At 56.5% G+C, this 23845-nt stretch overlaps 4 protein-coding genes across 5 annotated transcripts in view; 1 reads left to right on the forward strand and 3 right to left on the reverse strand.

The window, feature by feature from the left end:
* Window positions 1-23845, reverse strand: part of LOC137846173 (butyrophilin subfamily 3 member A1-like) — an 88065-nt gene that overhangs the window by 7602 nt on the left and 56618 nt on the right. The gene's annotated exons all lie outside the window — the stretch shown is intronic.
* LOC137846184 (butyrophilin subfamily 1 member A1-like) lies at window positions 320-16395 on the reverse strand. The gene is made up of 7 exons (XM_068663888.1): window positions 15199-16395; window positions 3674-4021; window positions 2909-3190; window positions 2676-2780; window positions 1751-1771; window positions 1560-1592; window positions 320-1385 (listed from the first exon to the last, which is right to left on the reverse strand). The coding sequence occupies exons 1-7, from the start codon at window positions 15512-15514 to the stop codon at window positions 757-759; spliced, it is 1734 nt and encodes a 577-aa protein (XP_068519989.1). The 5' UTR covers window positions 15515-16395; the 3' UTR covers window positions 320-756.
* Window positions 7199-14583, reverse strand: LOC137846228 (butyrophilin subfamily 1 member A1-like). Of its 2 annotated transcripts, XR_011090427.1 has the most exons (7): window positions 14449-14583; window positions 12186-12942; window positions 10954-11301; window positions 9783-10064; window positions 8625-9653; window positions 8434-8466; window positions 7199-8256 (listed from the first exon to the last, which is right to left on the reverse strand). XR_011090427.1 is itself a non-coding variant. In XM_068664046.1 (4 exons), the coding sequence occupies exons 1-4, from the start codon at window positions 8754-8756 to the stop codon at window positions 7718-7720; spliced, it is 597 nt and encodes a 198-aa protein (XP_068520147.1). In that variant the 5' UTR covers window positions 8757-9089; the 3' UTR covers window positions 7199-7717. The 2 variants fall into 2 exon arrangements, 1 of the variants encoding a protein (XP_068520147.1); XM_068664046.1 differs by lacking the exons at window positions 9783-10064; window positions 10954-11301; window positions 12186-12942; window positions 14449-14583 and having other exon boundaries at window positions 8625-8645; window positions 8753-9089.
* LOC137846149 (uncharacterized) lies at window positions 16887-19131 on the forward strand. Its single transcript, XM_068663853.1, has 5 exons — window positions 16887-16925; window positions 17351-17505; window positions 17832-18094; window positions 18177-18296; window positions 18373-19131. Exons 1-5 carry the CDS (start codon window positions 16887-16889, stop codon window positions 18915-18917), a joined length of 1122 nt encoding a protein of 373 aa, XP_068519954.1. The 3' UTR covers window positions 18918-19131.

Here is a 23845-nt window from a genome sequence, read left to right on the forward strand (position 1 = left end):
GACTTCAAAAAGCTGGTGATGCCCCCCCTGCAGGCAGAGCCTCTACCAAGCCTGTGTGATGGGAGGATGGAAGCTCTTGATGATCCACTTGTCCCAGCTGGGTCATTACCCTGTCTAGCTCAGGGCAGGGCACTGACCCAGATGGGACAATGGAGTGCCAGGGAACAGATGGAGAACCAAGGGACAGTTGGCGCTTTGGTTCCTCCTGGCTCTGACTCCCAGGACCAACACCAAGGAGAGGTCTGCTGCAAGACGCCTTCCCAGGCAGCAAGGCCTCAGGACACAAAGCACCCAGGAAAAGCCACTGCCAGACTCCATCTTCCTGTACAAAACTTTATTTGACACAGTCCTGCTGCTGCTGGGCCTTGATGTGCTCCAGAGGAGGGAACAAAGAGCCCCCACAGGCTGCTCATGCTCAGCACCAGGCACAGAGCAAGGATCAACCCCAACCTAGGAGGCAAATGTGGCCTGCAATGGCCGGCAGCACACGGTGACCACATCCCTTGCCCTGGATTCTGCAAGCAGTGCAAGCAGAGGGGAGAGGAGCGTGGAGCGCTGCTGCAGCCCCTGTGCTGCCCGCTGGGGCTCAGAGGCAGGGTGAGAGCCGTGGGTGCCAGCAGGGCTTGTGCCCCAGCACAGGAGCCGTGTGCAGGGCAGAGCCCAGGGGCTGCAAGGGGCCTGGTCCCTGCTTGCAGCATCCCAGCCCTCCTCCAGCAGCAGGGAGGAACACAGGGCAGCCCCTGACCCCACTGCCCCTCATTCCTGTGCTGGTCCTGCAGGAGCAAGGAGAGGTGATGCAGGAGTGTCTGGAGAAGGACAGGAGCCCCCCAGGGCTGGGGACAGAGTCTTGGGGGTGCTGTCTCTCAGGCACAGCTGAATTTCCTCTGTCTCCACCCAGAACCAGGGGTGGATGCTCTCCCCATTGAAGGAGGCTGCTGTGAACGTGAAGATCTCGACCCCATTGTCAGCATTGATAAAAGACACCTGCCCCTGGGTACAGTCCAGACAGACCCAGATCCTCGTGGGGAAAGGGGACAGGGACAAGGGAGTGCGAGGAGATGTGAGAGACTTGAGCTGCCCCTCATAGTACTCTACAGCCCAGATCCCTTCTTCAGGGCTCCTTTTGAAATGCCCCTTCCTCTTCACAGATTTTCTGGCCACCCCCACAGCCCACCGTGAATTCTTTAGCCGCTCTCCCTCCACCTCCACCAACCAGCAGTGCCTCCCCTCTCTGAACTCCTCACGGCCCAGCACACACCACCGGTAGTTAAATCTCTCTGGTGTGTCAGGCACCTGCTGCCATTCACTTTCCCATCTCACACTGCAGTTGTCCTGAGACAGGACAAGCTGGGGATGAGCCGTGTCGGGATCCAGGGTCACCTTCACTGCAGGGACAGAAGGAGCCAGGCCATCAGGGGCAGAGCTCAGCCCTGGGCAGGCTTTCCCCAGCTCGGGGCCAGGAGCTGCCCCATGGGGCAGGAGATGGGGCACCTCTTGGCTCCTGAACATGCCCCAGCAAGGGCAGAAGCACCTCAACGGGCAACCCAGTGCACACCTACCTCTATTTTGAGGCAGCAGAAACCTTCTCCATGCTGGAAGGAGAGTGGAGAGCTGGTCACAGCCCACAACTGGTGCCCAGTGGGTGTGGGCAGGGTGAGGGGCCAGCCCTGGGCTGCTCTGTCCCAGCTGCCCACCCAACCCTGGACATCGCCTTGGTGTTGCCCTTGGGTCTGAACACTGGGAGACTTACCCAGCTCTGCAGCTTGTTTCTCTACAAATGAAAGAGAAAAGGAAAATATGAGAAGAAGGCACAGTTTCTCCTTCCATACCTCTCACTATGATGCCATTTTTTTTTTTTTTTTTTTTTTTCTGTTTTGAGAGTGAGACTTACCCAGCTCTGCAGCTTGTTTCTCTGAAAAGGAAAGTGAAAGTAATGTATGATGGCTATGAAAGTAATGCATGAGGGAAGAGTTGCTTAGCCCGTGGTCGATCCTGAACACATCCCATGACAGGGAAAATTCTGCCTTGATCAGAGGTGGGACTAGAGAAATAGTCATTGTGGTCCAGCTTTGTACAATGCTCTTGTAAGCAGAACTTTAAGGACTGACATTTGTGCAGCTTTTACCTTTGTGCCACTGAAGCCATTACAGAAGTGAAGAAAGAATTGTTGGAGAATGTCCATTTCCCGAAAGCATCAGTGCTGAGCGGGGCAGCCCCACAGCTCGCTCCCCATCCCCACCTTGATCCCCGTTCCTTTCAGCCATCCCGGCCGTGTCCCGTGCCCAGGGCAGCCCCAGCCCCAGCAGTCCCCACTCCCACCCCTGGCTCCAGCTGCTCCTCCAGCACCCCCTGAGCCACCAGCACACAAGCCTCCAGAGCCTACCCAGACCAGGCCCTCCCGCAGGGACACCACTTCCCCAGGGTCTGGGGGCAGGGACTGCAAGGACTCTCCCAGCTCTCGGCTCTGTGCCGCTGAAAAGCAAAGGCGGAGGAAGAGGTGGTGAGCAGAGCAGCTTGGTTGCTGGGTGGGAACATGTGCAGGGGGGCTGCGCCTCGCCACCAGCCCCACGCTGCAGCCATGCTCCCTGGCCTCCCACCCAAGGCCCCTTGCTCCAGATCCAGGCGGGTCCCTGCAGAAAATCTCCCTCTACTCCATTCCTGCACTGCCAACTTACTTTTCTTTACAAAGAGATAAACACCGAGGCCAATGGACACAGCCAAAAGCACCAGGACCACAGCCAGAGCCACCATCCAGGGCTGGGCGTTGTGGAAGAAGGGAGCTGAGAAAAGGCACCAGGAAAAGGGCTGTATTAAATGGCTGGGGTTAGAAGAGCAAGTCCCAGACTTCTCCTGGGTCAGGACAAGTGCAGGGGCCAGGAACACCTCACCCTGGCTGTGCTATTTGTACCTGTGATGTGCAGGGATGATTCCTTCTCCTGCTGGAGGCGGCTGCTCCTGACCACGCAGGACAAGGGCCCCTCCATGCTCCCGGTCACGATGACGGCACCTTCGATTTCAAAGAGCCCCTCCTGGTCCTGGGAATGTGTCTGGGAGACTGAGGGCAGGTGCTGCCCGCGAGCATCCCTCCACAGCAGCTGCGGCAGCGGGTACCAGCCGGCCGATCGACACAGCACCCGGACGCCTCTGGCCTCGTAGCCCCCCAGGGAGAGGTGGGGGTCAGCGCCTGTAGCTGGGGGAAGAGCGTGTGGCTGGTGCTTGACTTGGGGAGGGATTCAGTTCCAAGGCAAAGACCCCATCAGCTCCCATGCCAGACACAGCACAGACCAGCCATGTCCCCAGGGGCTCAGGGCCTGGAAGCTTCAAGGAGCCACTCTTACCCCTTACCCACACCTGTTGTTGGCACAGCTGAAGGACCTTCTCAGAAACCTGTGCCCACTGCCCACACAACAGCATGGGGATGGAGTTCAATGAGGGTCCCTGAGACTGAATTAAATCATTGCAATCATGCAGATCTCTTTCAATAAAAAACCTGCAAGGGCACAGGTGTACTTCTTGGTGGACAAGTGCTCACTGACAGAGGAGAAGCCCCATCACACTGTACTGTTTGGAAGGCATCGTAGATGGCCATGAGGATGGGACTGGGTCCTGGGAGGGACACACAAACCCGGGAACACCTGCACCATCCCTTGAATGCCTCAACCCAGCCACTAACCTGACACCTCCAGCTCCACAATGGCTTCAGCATAAGCATCAGCATCTCCCACAATGCAGACGTACTGGCCATCATCAGAGGGTCTCAGCCCCATGATTCGCAAGTCCAGGCTTCCAGCAGAGAGACCATCTCTGACCAACTCTGTCCTCCCGGCATATGCCCCCATCTGCTCCTCATACAGGTCCTCTCCATTGCGGTAGTGGTGCACTGTCTCAGAGATATGGTCCCGGATCCACCTGACCTCCAAGCTGCGAGCATCGCGTTGAGGGGACAAGTGGCAGGGCAGCACGACATCCTGCCCCATGGTAGCTGTGACAGAGTGGCCTGGTCCCACCACTGTGAGCTGGGCTGGGTAATGGAGAAGGGCACAGAGAGGCGGTGAATTTTTGCCATCGTAAATTTAGCGGCAGTGAGTGACAAAGGGCGTTAGTTGGTGTGTGAGTTGGTGCGTGCTGCATCCCCCATGTCCCATGGGAAACCACCAGGGAAAGAGGAGAGGGAGAGGGAGGACGTGCAGGAGAAGGAGGTGTGCTGGGAGTGGGAGCCCTCTCTGCAGCTTTTGGGCAGGAGAAGAAGAGCCAGAAAGGGCAGCCAAGACAGTGCCCATATTGTGTGAAAGAACCAAAGGGAAAGTGAAACCCAGCATGGAACGAGCTGTGGGCTCTGGTCCCCCTGCCCTGGAGCCGCTCCCCTGCCCCACAGCAGCACGTCTCTCAGGCCCAGGGGGGAGAGCCCCCAGCACCCCCGCAGGATCCTACCTGAGCCCAGCTGGAGGAGGAGCAGAGTGACGAGGGAAGTCAGGAGGCCCCTGGCATGGCCGGTGAGGCTGGGGTGGCCGCAACCCCAGGGGAGCCCCATCTGTGCTGCAGCAGGAGCAGGATCTGGGGGTAGAAGAGTAAGGTACTGAGGGGCTGCAGGCCTGGGCACAGGGAGCCACGGCCAGCAGCGCCTTGGGCAGGGTGCAGAGCCTGCACTTATCATGGAGTGGGGGACACAGAAGGCAGCCCCAGGTGTTCTTCTCCAAGGCAGTCTCACCAAAATAGTCGTCCTTCTCAGCACCCACCATAGCTGCAGGAACTAGAAGGCTACACGTGACTTCACCAACTTGTGCTCAGCTCTTGCCTGCAGTAAGCCTCTGGGAGGAGCCCTGACCCTTGGGGGATGGGTGCAAGATGCTGCAGAGCAGAGCGACATCGGAGGCTGCAGGGAAAGAGGCACAGCTGGCTGCCGAGCATCTCAGTGCCACCCTTTTCCCAGGGTGGTGGGGACAAAGAGCCAGACCCACTCCCGGTTCTGTCCATCCCAGTGGAGGCAGAAATGGGCAGACCATTTGCCCTCTGGCAAGCAAAGCCCTTCTGCAGCAGGGTGGAGGACAATGGGGTTTTGTGATGGTGGGACCCTGCTGGGATTAAAGAGGATGGGATGTGAGGATGGTGGGATCTCAATGGGATGAAGGATGATGGGATTTTGGGATGGTGAGACCCCACGTGTATGAATGTGTAATGCTTTTTTTGCCTTTGTCTTCAACACTGACAATGGGCTCTGAGACCCCAGTTGCCCTGAGCTGGAGGACCGTGAGAGCAGGAATGATAAACTCCCAGCAAATGCTGACTTAGCATGCGATTTGCTCCTGCAAGTGGAGACTATAGGGCCTGATGGGATTCATCCCAGGTTACTAAGAAAACTGGCTGATGTCATCATGAAATCCTGTCCTGGTTTCAATTAGGATAATTTTCCTCCTAGTAGCTGGTAGAATGCAATGTTTTGGCTTAGGATGAGAAGAGTGCTGATAACACGCTGATGTTTCAATTGTTGCAGAGCAGTGCTTACAGCAAGCCAAGGACTTCTCAGCTTCTTGCTCTGTCCTGCCAGCGGGCAGGCTGGGGGACCTATAAATGTCCCCAGTGCAGTATAGCCTTGCAAAGAATTCAGTCTACTTAGCCCAACTCAGGAATCACTGGGGACAACCCCCTTATCCCTGCTCTGACTGCGGGGAAGCCTTCTCTGAAAGCTCGGCGTTCAACCAACATTGGAAAAAGCACTTGGTAGGGAAACCCCATCAGTGCCCTGACTGCGGGATGGGCTTCACTGTTCCCTCAGCCCTCCTCCTCCACCAGAAAAGCCATGTGGAGCCGAACTTTTACTGTTCTTCCCAAACAACCCTCTGAAGATTACATCTGTGAATTGAGGAGGACCAGGCATGCAGCTGGTGGTCATGGCATAGCATCTCGTAGCGCTTAGGGAACATGGTGGTCAGTCAGTCCCTGGCCCTGGGATGGCTTTGGGAATGGTGGGAGCCCAGTGGGATGTAGGATAATTGGCTGAGAGGATGGTAGGACAGCAGTGGGTGGAGGGTTTTGAGGTTTGGGGTTGGTGAGAGCCCAGTGGAATGGAGGATGATGGGGTTTTGGAGATGATGAGACCCCACTGGGGTGAAGGTGGATGGGGTTTGTGGTGGTGGATCCCCACTGGAGTGGAGGACAATGGGGTTTGGGGATGGTGGCACCCTGCTGGGATTAAAGAGATGGGTGTGAGGATGGTGGGATCTCAATGGGATGAAGGATGATGGGATTTTAGGATGGTGAGACCCCACGTGCATGAAGATGGGTGGTTGGGTGTGGAGATCACTCAGCTTGGCATTGAGAACCAGCTGGAGGAGAGCATCTGTGTCTCCTCATTGTGTAGCTGGGTTCAAAACCTATTCTTAGCTTCCCACCTTCATATAGTTAAACCTTCGAGGAGGCCAAGGGAGTCCTGCAGCCACGGAGGCTCCCTCTCACTGAGGTTCGGTCTGTTTGGATCACCTGCTTCTATCGGATGCAGTGTCTTCCGAACGCATTTCCTTCCCCTGTTTCTGCACTGTGTCTGCTCCTGATTTTAATGCTGCGATGTTTAAAACACACCGCAATGAATTTGGCTCGAGAATGTCAGCTTGTTTCCCTGCTTGCTTTTAAACAAGGTGCAAAAAATGGCACTGGTTTTCTGGGAGTGCAGGATTGTTACTGATTGCTGAGGGTTGGTGAAGCTGGGGTGGCCCCATGGCTCCTGCAAGCCCATTTCTGGCTGAACCCTGCCCTGAGCAGTGGAAAATAAAACAGCCACAGGAACAACTTGGGTGGTGGAAGGGAAACATGGGACATGGAGGTGGCTTGAAAGGACCTGATGGACAGGTTTAAGGTTGACGCCACCTGCTGCCTCTTCTTGGAGGACTTCAAATATCTCGTGATGCACCCTTGCAAGCACATCCTCTGCCGAGCCTTTGTGATGGGAGGATGGAAGCTCTTGGGGATCCCATTGTCCTAGCTGGGTCATTACCCTGTCTAGCCCAGGGCAGGGCAATGACCCAGCTGGGACAAGGGGGTGCCAGGGAACAGATGGAGAACCGAGGGGCAGTTGGCGCTTTGGTTCCTCCTGGCTCTGACTCCCAGGACCAACACCAAGGAGAGGTCTGCTGCAAGACACCTTCCCAGGCAGCAAGGCCTCAGGACAAAAAACACCCAGCAAATGCCACTGCCAGACTCCATCTTCCTGAGCAAAACTTTATTTGACACAGTCCTGCTGCTGCTGGGCCTTGATGTGCTCCAGAGGAGGGAACAAAGAGCCCCCACAGGCTGCTCATGCTCAGCACCAGGCACAAAGCAAGGATCAACCCCAAATTAGGAGGCAAAGGTGGTCTGCAATGGCCGTCAGCATATGGTGACCACATCCTGGGGTCTGCAAGCAGTGCAAGCAGAGGGGAGAGGAGCGTGGAGAGCTGCTGCAGCCCCTGTGCTGCCTGCTGGGGCTCAGAGGCAGGGTGAGACCCGTGGGTGATAGGAAGGCTTGTGCCCCAGCACAGGAGCCGCATGCAGGACAGAGCGCAGGGCTTCAAGGGGCCTGGCCCCTGCTTGTAGCATCCCAGCCCTCCTCCAGCAGCAGGGAGGAACATGGGGCAGCCCCTGGCCCCACTGCCCCTCATTCCTGTGCTGCTCCTGCAGGACCAAGGAGAGGTGATGCAGGAGTGTCTGGAGAAGGGCAGGAGGTCCCCAGGGCTGGGAACAGGGTTTACAGGGTTCTGTCCCTCAGGCACAGCTGAACTCCCCGTTTCCGCATCATGAACCAGGGGCGGATGGTCTCCCCATTGAAGGAGACTGCTGTGAAAGTGAAGATCTCGACCCCATTGTCAGCATTGATAAAAGACACCTGCTGCTGGGTACAGTCCAGACAGACCCAGATCCTTGTGGGGACAGGGGACAGGGGCAAGTCAGTGGGAGGAGATGTGAGAGACTTGAGATGTTCATAATAGTACTCCACAGCCCAGATCCCTGCTGTAGGGCTCATGTTGATCTTCCCCTTCCTCTCCACAGAAGCCCTGGCCACCCCCAAAGCCCACCAAGAATACTTTAGCGACTCCCCCTCCACCTCCACCAACCAGCAGTGTCTCCCCTCTCTGAACTCCTCACGGCCCAGCACGCATAAACTCTCCTGAAATCTCTCTGGTGTGTCAGGAACCTGAGGTGGTATGTCTTCCCATCTCACACTGCTCTTGTCCTGAGACAGGACAAACTGGGGATGAGCCGTGTCCGGATCCAGGGTCACCTTCACTGCAGGGACAGAAGGAGCCAGGCCATCAGGGGCAGAGCTCAGCCCTGGGCAGGCTTTCCCCAGTTCGGGGCCAGGAGCTGCCCCACGGTGCAGGAGATGGGGCACCTCTTGGCTCCTGAACATGCCCCAGCAGGGGCAGGAGAAGCACCTCAGAGGGCAACCCAATGCACACCTACCTCTGTTATGAGGCAGCAGACACCTTCTCCATGCTGGAAGGAGAGGGGAGAGCTGGTCACAGCCCATGGCTGGTGCCCAGTGTGTGTGGGCAGGGTGAGGGGCCAGCCCTGGGCTGCTATGTCCAGGCTGCCCACCCTCCCTGGCACATCGCGTTGGAGATGTCATGCAGCCCGAGCTCTGTGACACTCACCCAGCTCTGCAGCTTGTTCCACTGGAAAAGGAAGAGAAAAGAAAGGCACAATGAGAGGGGAGCTCCTCAGCCCATGGCTGCTGCCATGGAAAGTTGTCAACTCTTTGGGTTCATTAAGATAGTCTTACCCATCCTTGCATCTTTTCTCACTGGAAAAGGAAAGCAAAAGCAATGAATGATCAGAGAGGAGTGCTTCAAATTCCATGACTAATTCCATGGCTAGACCCCAAAGGTGTTTGACCTGGTGAATGGGCACAGACAGTCTTGCTCTCAGACTAGTAGGGACCAGACTAACAGGGAGCAAGACCCAGCTTAGAGCAAGGTTTGAGCACGTGGAGCATTAAGGACAGACACTTGTGCAGCTCTCTGCACCGTGCCACCAAAACACAAGTGGAAGTGAATGGGGACGGGTGGAGGACATCTCTGTTCTAGAAGCATCAGTGCAGAGCGGGGCAGCCCCGCAGCTCTCTCCCCGTCCCCACCTTGATCCCCGTTCCTTTCAGCCATCCTGGCCGTGTCCCTTGACCCATACCCAGGGTAGCCCCAGCCCCAGCACTCCCCACTCCCACCCCAGGCTCCAGCTGCTCCTCCAGCACCCCCGAGCCACCAGCACACAAGCCCCCAGAGCCCACCCAGACCAGGCCCTCCCGCAGGGACACCACTTCCCCAGGGGCTGGGGGCAGGGACTGCAAGGACTCACCCAGCTCTCGGCTCTGTGCCGCTGAAAAGCAAATGCAGAGGAACAGGTGGTGAGCAGAGCAGCTTGGTTGCTGGGTGGGAACATGTGCAGGGGGGCTGCGCCTTGCCACCAGCCCCACGCTGCAGCCATGCTCCCTGGCCTCCCACCCAAGGCCCCTTGCTCCAGACCCATGCAGGACCCTGCAGAACACCTCCCTCTGCTCCATCCCTGCGCTGCCAGCTTACCTTGCTTTCGAAAGAGATAAACACCGAGGCCAATGGACACAGCCAAAAGCACGAGGACCAGAGCCAGAGCCACCATCCAGGGCTGGGCGTTGTGGAAGAAGGGAGCTGAGAAAAGGCACCAGGAAAAGGGCTGTGTTTACATTGCCATAGGTGGAAGAGCAAGACCCAGACTTCTCCTGGGTCGGGACAAGTGCAGGGGCCAGGAACACCTCACCCTGGCTGTGCCATTTGTACCTGAAATGTGCAGGGATGATTCCCGTTCCTGCTGGAGGCGGCTGCTCCTGACCATGCAGGACAAGGGCCCCTCCACGCTCCCGGTCACGATGATGGCACCTTCGATTTGAAAGAGCCCCTCCTGGTCCTGGGAATGTGTCTGGGAGACCGAGGGCAGGTGCTGCCCGCGAGCATCCCTCCACAGCAGCTGCGGCAGCGGGTACCAACCGGCCGATCGACACAGCACCCGGATGCCTCCGGCCTCGTAGCCCCCCAGGGAGAGATGGGGGTCAGTTCCTGTGGCTGGGGGAAGAGCGTGTGGCTGGGGCTTGACTTGGGGAGGGATTCAGTTCCAAGGCAAAGACCCCATCTGCTCCCATGCCAGACACAGCCCAGCACACCAACGGTCCAAGGGGCTCAGGGACCAGGCAATCCATGCACTCACCCTCACCCCAAAACCAGCCTGGTAGGTGCCAGATCCAGTCAGCAGGGCTGCACAAAGCCAGTTTCCCCAAATCACACAGAAAACAGAGGTAGAATCATAGAATATCCTGAGTTGGAAGGGACCCTTAAGGATCATCAAGTCCAACTCTTGACACCGCACAGGTCTACCCAAAAGTTCAGACCATGTGCCTAAGTGCACAGTCCAATCTCTTCTTAAATTCAGACAGGCTCGGTGCAGTGACCACTTCCCTGGGGAGCCTGTTCCAGTGTGCAACCACCCTCTCTGTGAAGAACCCCCTCCTGATGTCAAGCCTAAATTACCCCTGCCTCAGCTTAACCCCGTTCCCGCGGGTCCTGTCCAGCACCTCTAGGCAGCGTCTCTGCACCAAGCTGTGCTGGTTCAAGAAGTCCCGAGACATCCAGACAACGTCTCAGGTGTCCCCCAGCACAGAAAGCAAAAGTAAAGCAGATGTCCGGCTGCTCAGAGGACTCTGCAATTCTCCCTGTGTGCTGTTTGGTTCCATTGCTGACACAGCTGAAGGTGCTGCTCAGCAGCCTGTGCCCAGTGCCTTCACAATATTATGATTATTGTCTTCAAGAACACCAGTGAAAACTGACAAAACTATCCAGGGAGCTCTCTCCCCAAATATTACCTCCACATCCATTGGCATGCTCCATGCTGTGAAACAGCTGGAACATTCATAGGGTACGTAAACTCTGCCCTGGCAGCATCACCCCAGCCACTAACCTGACACCTCCAGCACCACAATGGCTTCAGCATAAGCATCATCATCTCCCACAGTGCAGAAGTACTGGCCATCATCAGAGGGTTTCAGCCCCATGATTCGCAAGTCCAGGCTTCCAGCAGAGAGACCGTCTCTGACCAACTCTGTCCTCCCGGCATATGTCCCCATCTGCTCCCCATACAGGTCCTGTCCATTGCGGTAGTGGTGCACTGTCTCAGAGATATGGTCCCGGATCCACCTGACGTCCAAGCTGTGAGCATCGCGTTGAGGGGACAAGTGGCAGGGCAGCACAACATCCTGCCCCACGGTGGCAGTGACGGGGTGTCCTGGTCCCACCACTCTGAGCTGTGCTGGTGTGAGAAACAATGTTTTTTTTTTTTTTTCAGTAGAGAATTATTTTTCTGTATTTTAAGGTTTAGTCATAATAAGGAGAAATGCTAAGTAGATAACTGGACCGTAGAAGGCCTCAGTGTTCCAAATAAGGTAGAAGCTTTAGAAAAACAGGATGAACAGTGTGAGAACAGTAATACAAGATCACAAGTTCTCTAAACATAAGAAAGGAGAAATTAAAGTGTTGAAAAAAAAAAAAAAAAGAAGAAAAATTATACAAATATGGTATAGAGGAGTGTTGAGTAGCTTGTGAACCTGTAGTACTCAGCTAATGAGCAAACAGGGGAGGTGATCAGGCTTTGGGTAATACGGAATAAAAGGTTAGGATTTGTTTACTAAAATGTTCTCCTGATTGGCAGGACTGTTGCAATCGTGAATAAAATAGCTTCAGAGAAGATCCAGTCTGAAGAAAATTATTTGAGATGTTTCTCACACTGGGCAATGGAGAAGGGCACAGAGAGGAGGTAAGATTTTGCCATTGTAAATTTAGGGTCAGTGAGTGACAAAGGGCATGAGTTGGTGTGTGAGTTGGTGCGTGCTGTGTCCCCTGGGTGCCATGGGAAACAACCAGGGAAACAGGAGAGGGAGAGGGAGGACGTGCAGGAGAAGGAGGTGTGCTGGGAATGGGATCACTCTCTGTAGCATTCGGTGGGTGAAGGAGACACAGAAAGGGCAGGCAAGGCAGCCTCCGTATTGTGTGAAAGAACAAAAGTGAAAGTGAAACCTAGCGGGGGGCTGAGCTGTGGGCTCAGGCCCCCCTTTTCTCACAGCCGCTCCCCTGTCCCGCAGCAGCAAGTCTGCATGCACAGGGGGGAGAGCCCCCAGTAGCCCCGCAGGATCCTACCTGAGCCCAGCTGTAGGAGGAGCAGAGTGATGAGGGAAGTCAGGAGGCCCCTGGCATGCCTGGTGAGACTGGGGCAACCACAATCCCAGGAGAGCCCCATCGGAGAGGGAGGTCCCCCAGGGGGCAGATGGCCCCCGCAGGTCTTCTTCTCCAAGGGAGACACACCAAAAGTGAGAGGTCCGTCACAGCACCCAGCCATGCTGCAGGAAGCACAGGGCTACGCCCAACTTCCCAAGCCTTTTCCTGCATCCTGTTTGCAATAATCGTCTAGGAGGAGCTCTGGCCCTGGAGCAGTGGGGACAAGTGTCTGGAGAGTTCTGCATGCCTGGCACTGAGATGCGGAAGATGCTAAAACTGATCTGAATTAATATTTAGCTACATATATGGAAAAATATCCTGAATATTGGGGATGCTGTTGAGAACCTTAAAATATCCTAATTGTTGGGGATGGAGATGAGAACCTTATGAGAAGCAGACGTAAAAAGGAAGATATCGCTCCAGGGCAACGGTGAGGGAAGGACAAACAAGTTGTTAGGGAGGGATGAACAACTTGTTGGCAGGAAGGAAGGCAAAGTTAAGCATAAAACTCCTCAATACTGTTCAACAAAGGTAATAGTATGGAAATGAGCACTTGGAAGAGGTCCGCCTTTTCCGAGATGTTGTGGTTTAACCTGGCTGGCAGCTAAACACCACACAGCTGTTCGCTCATTCTCCACCCTCCTTCTCTGGGATCATGGAGAGAACCGTGAAGTGAAGCCTGTGGATTGAGATAAAGGCAGTTTATTAAGACAGGAAAATAATAATAACAACAACAAGAATAATAATAGTACTACTACTAACAGTGTGTGCGAAACAAATGATGCACAATGCTCACCACCCACTGACCGATGCCCAGCCTAACCCCGAGCAGTCTGCTCCCACCCCCCCCAGCTAGCCACCCCTACAGATTGTTTAGCATGATCCCAAATGACACGGAATACCGCTTTGACCAGTTGGGGTTATCTGTCCTGGGTCTGTCCCCTCCCAGCTCCTGATGCATCCCTAGTCTGCTCTCTGGCGGGACAGAGCAAGAAGCTGAAACATCCTTGGCTTGGTGTAAGCACTGCTCTGCAACAATTAAAACATCAGCATGTTACCAGCATTCTTCACATCCTAATAGAAAACATAGCACCCTACCAGCTACTAGGAGGAAAATTAACTCTAGCCTAACTGAAACCAGGACAGGGGAAAATAATGAATATGTATTAGAGCTCATGTAATATGTAACAGTGCTCTTTTTGAGGGAATCAATTCCCAATGTGCCTGGTGTACCGCAAAAATGTATACCTACTTTAAAACCTTATGGTTGTGGAGTCTTTTCTGTGTGTCAGCACCACCATTCCACTGCAGCTTCGTGCCTAGTCAAACACCTTCAGCAAGTAAGAGGGGCTTGTCCCCAACAGGGGCCTCTCCAGAGCTCGAGTGAAAGCCACTGTCTAGGCTCATTCATCTCCACCCATCTAAGGAGGAATCAAACAGTGAGCATTGGGACAATGCACAGCTGCATAATGTCATCTCGAGACCTTTCCAAATTCTATCTCAAGGGTTCTTTGGTCTTTAAATTTAAGCAGTCAAACATTGCCCCAGTTACCAAGAAGGTCAATAAAAATGTCCCTGGGGACTGACTTGGGGAGGGATTCAGTTCCAAGGCAAAGACCCCATCTGCTCCCATGTCAGACACAGCCCAGATCAGTCATGGTCCAAGGGTCTCTGGGACTGGGTGCTACATGGACCCACCCTCACCCAAAAACACACTCCTATGTATCGGACCGAGAGAGCAAGGCTGCACAATTCCAGTGGCTTGAAATTGCCCAGAAAAACCAAGTGCTGAGCTTCAGCACCTCCAGGCAGCATCTCTGCACCAAGCTGTGCTGGTTCAAGAAGCCCCGAGACTTCCAGGCAATGTCTCAGGTCTCCCCCAGCACAGAAAGCAAAAGTAAATCAGACGTCCAGCTGCTCAGAGGATTCTGCAGTTCTCCCTGTGTGCTGTTTAGTCCCATTGCTGACACAGCTGAAGGTGCTGCTCAGCAGCCTGTGCCCAGTGCCTTCACAATATTATGATTATTGTCTTCAAGGACACCAGTGAAAACTGACAAAACTATCCAGGGAGCTCTCTCCCCAGATATTACCTCCACATCTATGGGCATGCTCCATGCTGTGAAACAGCTGAAACATTCAAAGGACACGGAAACTCTGCCCTGGAACCATCACCCCAGCCACTAACCTGACACCTCCAGCACCACAATGGCTTCAGCATAAGCATCAGCATCTCCCACAGTGCAGATGTACTGGACATCATCAGAGGGTCTCAGCCCCATGATTCGCAAGTCCAGGCTTCCAGCAGAGAGACCATCTCTGAGCAACTCTGTCCTCCTGGCATATGCCTCCATCTGCTCCCTGTACAGATCCTCTCCATTGCGGTAGTGGTGTACTGTCTCAGAGATATGGTCCTGGATCCACCTGACCTCCAAGGTGCGAGCATCGCGTTGAGGGGACAAGTGGCAGGGCAGCACGACATCCTGCCCCACGGTGGCAGTGAGAGGGTGTCCTGGTCCCACCACTCTGAGCTGGGCTGGGCAATGGAGAAGGGCACAAAGAGGTGGTGAGATTTTGCCATCATAAATTTAGGGTCAGTGAGTGACAAAAAGCGAGCTGTCTGTGAGTTGGTGCGTGCTGCGTCCCCTGTCTATTGTGGGAAACCACCAGGGAAAGAGGAGAGGGAGAGGGAGGACGTGCAGGAGAAGGAGGTGTGCTGGGAGTGGGAGCCCTCTCTGCAGCATTCGGGCGGGTGAAGGAGACACAGAAAGGGCAGGCAAGGCAGCAGCCATATTGCGTGAACCAAAGTGAAAGTGAAACCCAGCACGGGCGAGCTGTGGGCTCGGGTCCCCCCTGTCCCACAGCCTCTCCCCTGCCCCACAGCAGCAAGTCTGCATGCACAGGGGGGAGAGCCCCCAGCAGCCTCTCAGGATCCTACCTGAGCCCAGGCGGAGGAGGAGCAGAGTGACGTGGAAAGTCAGGAGGCCCCTGGTGCGGCCGGTGAAGCTGGGGTGGCTGCAGCCCCAGGGTAGCACCATGTGAGAGAGAGGTCCCCCCGGGGACAGGTGGCCCCCCAGGTGTTTTTCTCCAAGGCCAGGTAGATGCCCTTCACAGCACTCAGCAGAGCCGCAGAAGGTACAAGGCTCCGCCCAACTTTCCCAACCTTTGCCCAGTTCCTGGCTGCAATAACCCTGCTGGAACAGCTCTGCCCCTGGGGCAATGTCTGGGGAGCTCTGCAGGGCTGGCACCACCATCCCATTGTAGCTGGGTGCCCAGTCCACTGCCTTTAGCAAGCACGAGTTGCTTGTCCCCAGTGGGGACCTCTCCAGACCTCCAGGGAAAGCCACTGGCTAAGCTCGTTCATCTCCATGCATGTAAGGAGGAATCAAACTGTGAGCAATGGGAAAATGTGGAGAGATGGCAGTGAAGAGCTGAGCAGGATCGGAGGCTGCAGGGAATGGGGCACAGCTGGGTGTCGAGCCCAGAGCTGCCACCCTTTGCCCAGGGTGCTGAAGGCAAAGTGCCAGTGCCTCTCCCAGCTCCAGTAAAGCAGGCATAGCAGAAGATTGTCTCAGATAGGCAGGGACATTCTTCTAGATTTTAGGTGGATGAGGAAAGTTCCTGTTTGCTGGAAGAGAAGTCAGGCAACATGGAATGACTACAGAGGTACTGTTTGCTTTTGTATGGAGAAAATTCCTATGGCCAAAGCTCAATTTGAGTTGAAGCTGGACAGTACTGTGAGGGGAAATAAAATGCTTTTTTTTTTTTTTTTTTTTTCTTAAACTATCTTAACAGGAAAAGTAGGGTGAAAGAAAGCATTGGTCTGTTACTTGATGGGGGTGGTCAGACAGGGTTATTCACAGAAATGTTTATTGCTTTCTTTGCCTTTGCCTTCAACACTGATGCTGGGCTGTGTGACTCCAGGTGCCCTAGCTGGAGGACAGTGACTGCAGGAACGATAAAGTCTCAACAACCCTGAATTTGTGTGGGATTTTCTGCTCCAGATGAATTCATACAAGACTATAGGGCCTGATGGGATTCATCCCAGAGTACGAAGAGATCTGGCTGAATGCATACATCTTCCCCTCAAGGCCCTTTACCATCTCTGTGGCCCTTCTCTGGACACTCTCCAATAGTTTCACGTCCTTCTTGTGCTGTGGTGGCCAGAACTGCACAGAGTCCTCGAGGTCAGGCCGAAGAGCTCAGAGCAGAGTGGGACAATCACCTCCCTTGACCAACTAGTGATGCTGTGCTCGATGCACCCCAGGATACGGTTGGCCCTCCTGGCTGCTAGGGCACACTGCTGGCTGATGTTCAGCTTGCTGTCAACCACAACCCCCAGATCCCTCTCTGCAGGGCTGCTCTCCAGTGTCTCATCCCCCAGACTGTACGTATAGCCAGGGTTGCCCCATTCCAGGTGCAGGACCTGGCACTTGCCTTTGTTAAACTTCATGCAGTTGGTGATTGTCCAACTCTCCAATCTGTCCAGATCTCCTTGCAAGGGCTTTCCACCCTCAGCTGAGTGCACAACTCCTCCCATGGGATGCCGTCCTTCCCAATCTGATCCTACATGGGCTTCCCACAGGCAGCAGCTCTCCAGCAACTGCCCCAGTGTGGGTCTGTAGTATGAGGTACATCTGTCAGGAGCAAACTGTTCCAATCTGGGTAACCCATGGGTTGCAGCTCCCCCCAGACCTCCTGATCCTGTGGGGGCTCCTCTCCATGGGCTGTGGCTCTGGCCTGGGGCCTGCTCCTGCAGCACTCCATGGGCTGCAGCCTCCTCCGGGCCCCTTCCACTTCCTGCACCGGGGGCTCCTCCATGGGCTGCAGTGTGGAGATCTGCTCCACCTGTACTCCCGCTCCACCCACTAACCGCCCCAGTCCCCTAACGTCCCGTTTGATAGCCTTCAGACTTCTCTCTTCAATGTCATTACTGCCAGCCTGGACTATCAAAGGGGGTAGTAGTTAGAGGGTTAAACCAGGTTGGGAAGTTTTCTGGCAATTTCCTTGACCCTGGCACCAGGGAGGCAGCAGACTTCCCTACAGCTAGGGTCAGGCTGACAATTAGGGCCCTTTGTTCCCCTGAGAAGGGAGTCGCCTACAACAATCTCCCTTCTTTCCGTCCTGGTGGAGGAAGTCCTGAGGCATGGAGTCGACTTCCTCACCCTAGGCATCCTCCTGGCTACACTTTCTACCTCTTCCTCAGCTACCGGTCCGTCAAGCTCCAGAGCTCCAAACCTGTTGTGTAAGGGCACCTGGGAAGGTGGGGCTGGCAGGGGGTGTCATCGCCTGTGATGTCGAGCAGGGACCTGTCTCCATTCCTCCTCAACTCCTAGGTCCCCTCCCTCTGCATGAGAGCAACAGGGGAGGGGGTCCACACCCATTTGGGGTGTCTCACCCCGGTACCTCTCCTTCAGGCCCCGCAGGGAATTGCCCCACCACTCTATCTCTCACTCACACTCCCTGATAGCCCTCAACCTCTCCACCTCCTCGTTGATTTCTGCCACCAGGCGGTACAGGTCATCCACCTGCTCACACCTCACGCACACACAGTCTCTCTGCCTGCCGCAGATGGCAGCAAGAGGCTCACGCCCGTGTGCCCGTGCGCCTCAGCTGCCACATGTGCGGCTCTTCCGCCCCCGAGGTGACCGTCATCTGGCTGCACAACGGGGACATCGTGGAGCCCGACGACTACAACCCCATCTCCGCCATCCCCAACGGTGACTGGAGCTACCAGACACAGGTGTCCCTGCTGGTGGCCCCGGTGGCAGGCGACACCTACATGTGCTCGGTGCAGCACGTCAGCCTGCAGGAGCCTCTCCTGGAGGACGGGAGTGAGTGGAGAGGTGCAGAACCGCACCCGGAGGCCGGCACTCTTGGCTCCTTGCTGCCACTCACCCGGTCGTGTCCCCGCAGGTCCCGGACTGATGCCAGAGGTGACGATACTGGTGGCGGTGGCCACGGTGCTGATGGTGCTGGGACTTGGCTTCTTTCTCACCGGCGTATACCACTTCAGGGCCAGGCCTCCTGACCCGGGTGAGTGGCCGGGGAGAGCCAGGGCAATGGTCAAGGGTGACGAGGACTCTGCTGACTACTCTTCTCCCCCCCGCAGGTTACACTCCCCTTCCTGAAGAAAACTACTCTGCAGGTAATGGTGTCCCCATCCCCGTCCCCATTGGCGAGGGGCAAATCATCCCATCTCTCACCCTGTGTGTCCCCCCCTTCCCCAGGCAGCATCTGAGGACCCCCAGACGGACATCTCCCAGAACCGGCGGTTCCAGGTTGGCCCCATCTCAGACCCAATGTCATGGTGCTGACAATAAAGATGCTCCACAAGCCCCTCTGGTGTCTGTGCAGAGTTCTGGGCACATGGCAGAGGCTCACAGACTCCTACGGTGTCTTACCAAGAGGAGTGGGTGTATGGGAGCCATGGCATGGGACCCCAAAGGGCCAAGCGTGCCCTGGGGTGCCTCAGGCACGGCACTGCTGGCCGGCCGAGGGAAGGGATCGTCCCGCTCGGCTCAGCCTGCTGCGGCCTCACCTCAAGCACTGCGTGCAGCTGTGGGCACTGCAGCAGACGAAGGGCGGGAAACTGTGCGAGAGCCTCCAAGGGAGGGCTACGAGGACGGCGAAGGCTCTGCAGGGCAAGGCGTGTGAGGAGATGGTCTGCTGCAAGACGCCTTCCCAGGCAGCAAGGCCTCAGGACACAAAGCACCCAGGAAATGCCACTGCCAGACTCCATCTTCCTGTGCAAAATTTTATTTGCCACAGTCCTGCTGCTGCTGGGCCTTGATGTGCTCCAGAGGAGGGAACAAAGAGCCCCCACAGGCTGCTCATGCTCAGCACCAGGCACACAGCAAGGATCAACCCCAAACTAAGAGGCAAAGGTGTCCTGCAATGCCGGCAGCACACGGTGACCACATCCCTTGCCCTGGGGTCTGCAAGCAGTGCAAGCAGAGGGGAGAGGAGCAATGAGAGCTGCTGCAGCCCCTGTGCTGCCTGCAGGGGCTCAGAGGCAGGGTGAGAGCCGTGGGTGCCAGCAGGGCTTGTGCCCCAGCACAGGAGCCGCGTGCAGGGCAGAGCCCAGGGGCTGCAAGGGGCCTGGCCCCTGGTTTTAGAATCGTAGCCTTCCCCCAGCAGCAGGGAGGAATAAAGGAGAGCCCCTGGCCCCACTGCCCCTCATTTCTGTGCTGCTCCTGCAGGACCAAGGAGAGGTGATGCAGGAGTGTCTGGAGAAGGGCCGGAGCTCCCCAGGGCTGGGGACGGGGTCTGGGGGGTGCTTTCCCTCAGGCACAGCTGAATTCCCAGTGTCCTTATCCAGAACCAGGGGCGGATGCTCTCCCCATTGAAGGAGGCTGCTGTGAAAGTGAAGATCTCGACCCCATTGTCAGAGTTAATGAAAGACACCTGCTGCTGGGTACAGTCCAGACAGATCCAGATCCTCGTGGGGACAGGGGACAGGGACAAGTGAGTGCGAGGAGATGTGAGAGACCTGAGCTGCCCCTTGTAGTACAGCACAGCCCAGATCTCTCCTATAGACATTATCATTGTCTCTTCCGTTCTCTTCACAGAAGCCCTGGCCACCCCCACAGCCCACACTGAATCCTTTATCTGCTCTCCCTCCACCTCCACCAACCAGCAGTGCCTCCCCTCTCTGAAAGCCTCACGGCCCAGCACGAAGCAACCATCGTCAAATCTCTCTGGTGTGTCAGGCACCTGCTGCCGTTCAGTTTGCCGTCTCACACTGCTGTTGTCCTGAGACACAACAAGCCCGGGACGAGCCGTGTCCGGATCCAGGGTCACCTTCACTGCAGGGACAGAAGGAGCCAGGCCATCAGGGCCAGAGCTCAGCCCTGCACAGGCTTTCCCCAGCTCGGGGCCAGGAGCTGCCCCACGGGGAGGAGATGGGGCACCTCTGGGCTCCTGAACATGCCCCAGCAAGGGCAGGAGAAGCACCTCAGAGGGCAACCCAATGCACACCTACCTGTATTGTGAGGCAGCAGAAACTTTCTCCATGCTGGAAGGAGAGGGGAGAGCTTGTCACAGCCCACGGCTGGTGCCCAGTGGGTGTGGGCAGGGTGAGGGGCCAGCCCTGGGCTGCTCTGTCCCAGCTGCCCACCCTCCCCTGCACATCGCCTTGGTGTTGCCCTTGGGTCTGAACACTGGGAGACTTACCCAGCTCTGCAGCTTGTTTCTCTACAAATGAAAGAGAAAAGGAAAACATGAGAAGAAAGCACAGTTTCTGATTCCATATCTCTCACTATGATGTCATTTTTTTGTTGTTTTTTCTGTTTGGAGAGTGAGACTTACCCAGCTCTGCAGCTTGTTTCTCTGAAAAGGAAAGGAAAGTAATGTATGATGGGTATCAAAGTAATGCATGAGGGGAGAGTTGCTTAGCCCATGGGAGACCCTGAATACATCCCATGACAGGGAAAAATTCTGCCTTGATCAGCGGTGGGACTAGAGAAATAGTCATTGTGGTCCAGCTTTGTACAATGCTCTTGTAAGCAGAACTCTAAGGACAGACACTTGTGCAACTTTTATCTTTGTGCCACTGAAGCCATTACAGAAGTGAAGAAAGGATTCTTGGAGAATGTCCCTCTCCCGAAAGCATCAGTGCTGAGTGGGGCAGCCCCGCAGCTCGTTCCCCGTCCCCACCTTGATCCCCGTTCCTTTCAGCCACCCTGGCCGTGTCCCGTGCCCAGGGCAGCCCCAGCCCCAGCACTCCCCACTCCCACCCCAGGCTCCAGGTGCTCCTCCAGCACCCCTGAGCCACCAGCACACAAGCCCTCAGAGCCCACCCAGACCAGGCACTCCCGCAGGGACACCACCAGTTCCCAGGGGCTGGGGGCAGGGACTGCAAGGACTCTCCCAGCTCTCGGCTCTGTGCCGCTGAAAAGCAAAGGCGGAGGAAGAGGTGGTGAGCAGAGCAGCTTGGTTGCTGGGTGGGAACATGTGCAGGGGGGCTGCGCCTCGCCACCAGCCCCATGCTGCAGCCATGCTCCCTGGCCTCCCACCCAAGATGATCCTAAGGCCTTTGGCATCCCCAGGAGAACATTCCCTTCCTCCTCCTACGCACCTCCCTGGGCCAGGGCTCAGCCCCGCTCCACACCCAGGGGGGTCCCTGCAGAACACCTCCCTCCGCTCCATTCCTGCACTGCCAACTTACTTTTCTTTACAAAGAGGTAAACACTGAGGCCAATGGACACAGCCAAAAGCACGAGGACCAGAGCCAGAGCCACCATCCAGGGCTGGGCGTTGTGGAAGAAGGGAGCTGAGAAAAGGCACCAGGAAAAGGGCTGTGTTTACATGCCCATGGATGGAAGAGCAAGACCCAAACTTCTCTCCGTGCAGGCAAGTGCAGGAGCCAGGAACACCTCACCCTGGCTGTGCCATTTGTACCTGCAATGTGCAGGGATGATTCCCTCTCCTGCTGGAGGCGGCTGTTTCTGACCACGCAGGACAAGGGCCCCTCCACGCTCCCGGTCACGATGACGGCAGCTTCGATTTGAAAGAGCCCCTCCTGGTCCTGGGAATGTGTCTGGGAGACCGAGGGCAGGTGCTGCCCGCAAGCATCCCTCCACAGCAGCTGCGGCAGCGGGTACCAGCCGGCCGATCGACACAGCACCCGGACGCCTCCGGCCTCGTAGCCCCCCAGGGAGAGGTGGGGGTCAGCGCCTGTGGCTGAGGGAAGAGCGCGTGGCTGAGGCTTGACTTGGGGAGGGATTGAGTTCCAAGGCAAAGACCCCATCTGCTCCTATTGCAGACACAGCCCAGGACAGCCATGGTCACAGGGGTTCAGGGACCGGGTACTCCATGGAGCCACTCTCACCCCTAACCCACACCTATTGTTGGCACAGCTGAAGGACCTGCTCAGCAACCTGTGCCCACTGCCCACACAACACCATGGGGATGGAGTTCAATGAGGGTCCCTGAGACTGAATTAAATCATTGCATTCAGACGCTCCCTGCACCCAGAGACCTGCACTGGTGCATTTTTGAGTGGGCAGTCAGTCTGGGTGTGTACAGACTTGCTAGAGAGAGCACTGTGCCTGGTGGAGACCATTGCAGCCTAGGTAATGGTAGACCGCCGTTAGAGGAGTTGTTCGTATGGTCTGGGGGGGAACGCTCTGCCCTCCCTTCTCGCCCTGCCTGCATGAATTGCCTGCCACTCCCTTCTGATGCGCCATGTCCTGTTTGCCCTCCCGGATCGCTGCATTCCTGGTTGTTGCGCTCCCCAGGGGCAGCTTTTGAACTGCCAAGGAGGGGGCCCTGCTGGCTCTGCCTACGTGTCGTCAGCCTACGTCGCGAGATCTGCCGGGTCCTGGCGGCACCCTCAAGTGGGCTCGATGCCAGAAAAAAATAGCCCTGCCTGTCCGATCCCCTGCTCCGCTGCAGAAAGAATCTGCAATGGAGCTGATCACATTGACAAGATGTTGCACCGGGCATTGCATGGGGGTGTTGCAGAGCACACTGCGTGAGGACGTCACAGGGGGATGTTGCACAGAGCACTGCACAGCGCATTGCATTGGGCATTGCAAGGGGATGTTGCACAGAGCAATGCCTCTTGCAGGGTGTGGCACAGGGGCATTGCACAGGGCATCACATGGGGATGTCGCATTTGACATCGTATGGGACAATGCCTAGAGCTTGCACAGGGCGTTGCATGGGGAAGTGGCATGGGGAAGTTGCGTGGAGCTTTGCATGGGAGCTTTGCACGGGAGCATTGCACAGCATTGCGTGGGGACGTTGCACAGGGCAGGGAAAAGGGGCTCGCCCACCACTGACCCCATCCCCATCCCTGCTCCAGCACAGCCCCAAGTCCGCATCATCCCCGCGGAGACGGGGAACGCCCGTGTGCCCGTGCGCCTCAGCTGCCACATCTGGGGCTTCTACCCCACCGAGGTGACCGTCATCTGGCTGCACAACGGGGACATCGTGGAGCCCGACGACTACAACCCCATCTCGGCCATCCCCAACGGTGACTGGAGCTACCAGACGCAGGTGTCCGTGCTGGTGGCCCCGGTGGCAGGCGACACCTACACGTGCTCGGTGCAGCACGTCAGCCTGCAGGAGCCTCTCCTGGAGGACTGGAGTGAGTGGAGAGGCGCAGGACCGCATCCTGAGGCTGGTGGTCTTGGCTCCTTGCTGCCACTCACCCGGCCGTGTCCCCGCAGGTCCTGGACTGATGCCGGAGGTGACGATACTGGTGGTGGTGGCCACGGTGCTGATGGTGCTGGGACTTGGCTTATTTCTCGCCGGCGTCTACCGCTTCAAGGCCAGGCCTCCTGCCCCAGGTGAGGGTCTGGGGAGAGCCGGGGCTGTGGTCAAGGGTGACGAGGACTCTGCTCACTCCTCTTCTCCCCCCCGCAGGTTACACTCCCCTCCCTGGAGACAACTACCCCGCAGGTAACGGTGTCCCCATCCCCATCCACATCGGTGAGGTGTGAATCAACCCATCTCTCATCCTGTGTGTCCCCCCCTTCCCCAGGCAGCATCTGAGGACCCCCAGACGGACACCTCCTGGCACCGGTGGCTCCCGTTTGGCCCCATCTCAGACCCGATGCCGTGGTGCTGACAATAAA

This window comes from Anas acuta, chromosome 31 (assembly GCF_963932015.1).
Source record: "Anas acuta chromosome 31, bAnaAcu1.1, whole genome shotgun sequence".
Lineage (NCBI taxonomy): Eukaryota > Metazoa > Chordata > Aves > Anseriformes > Anatidae > Anas > Anas acuta.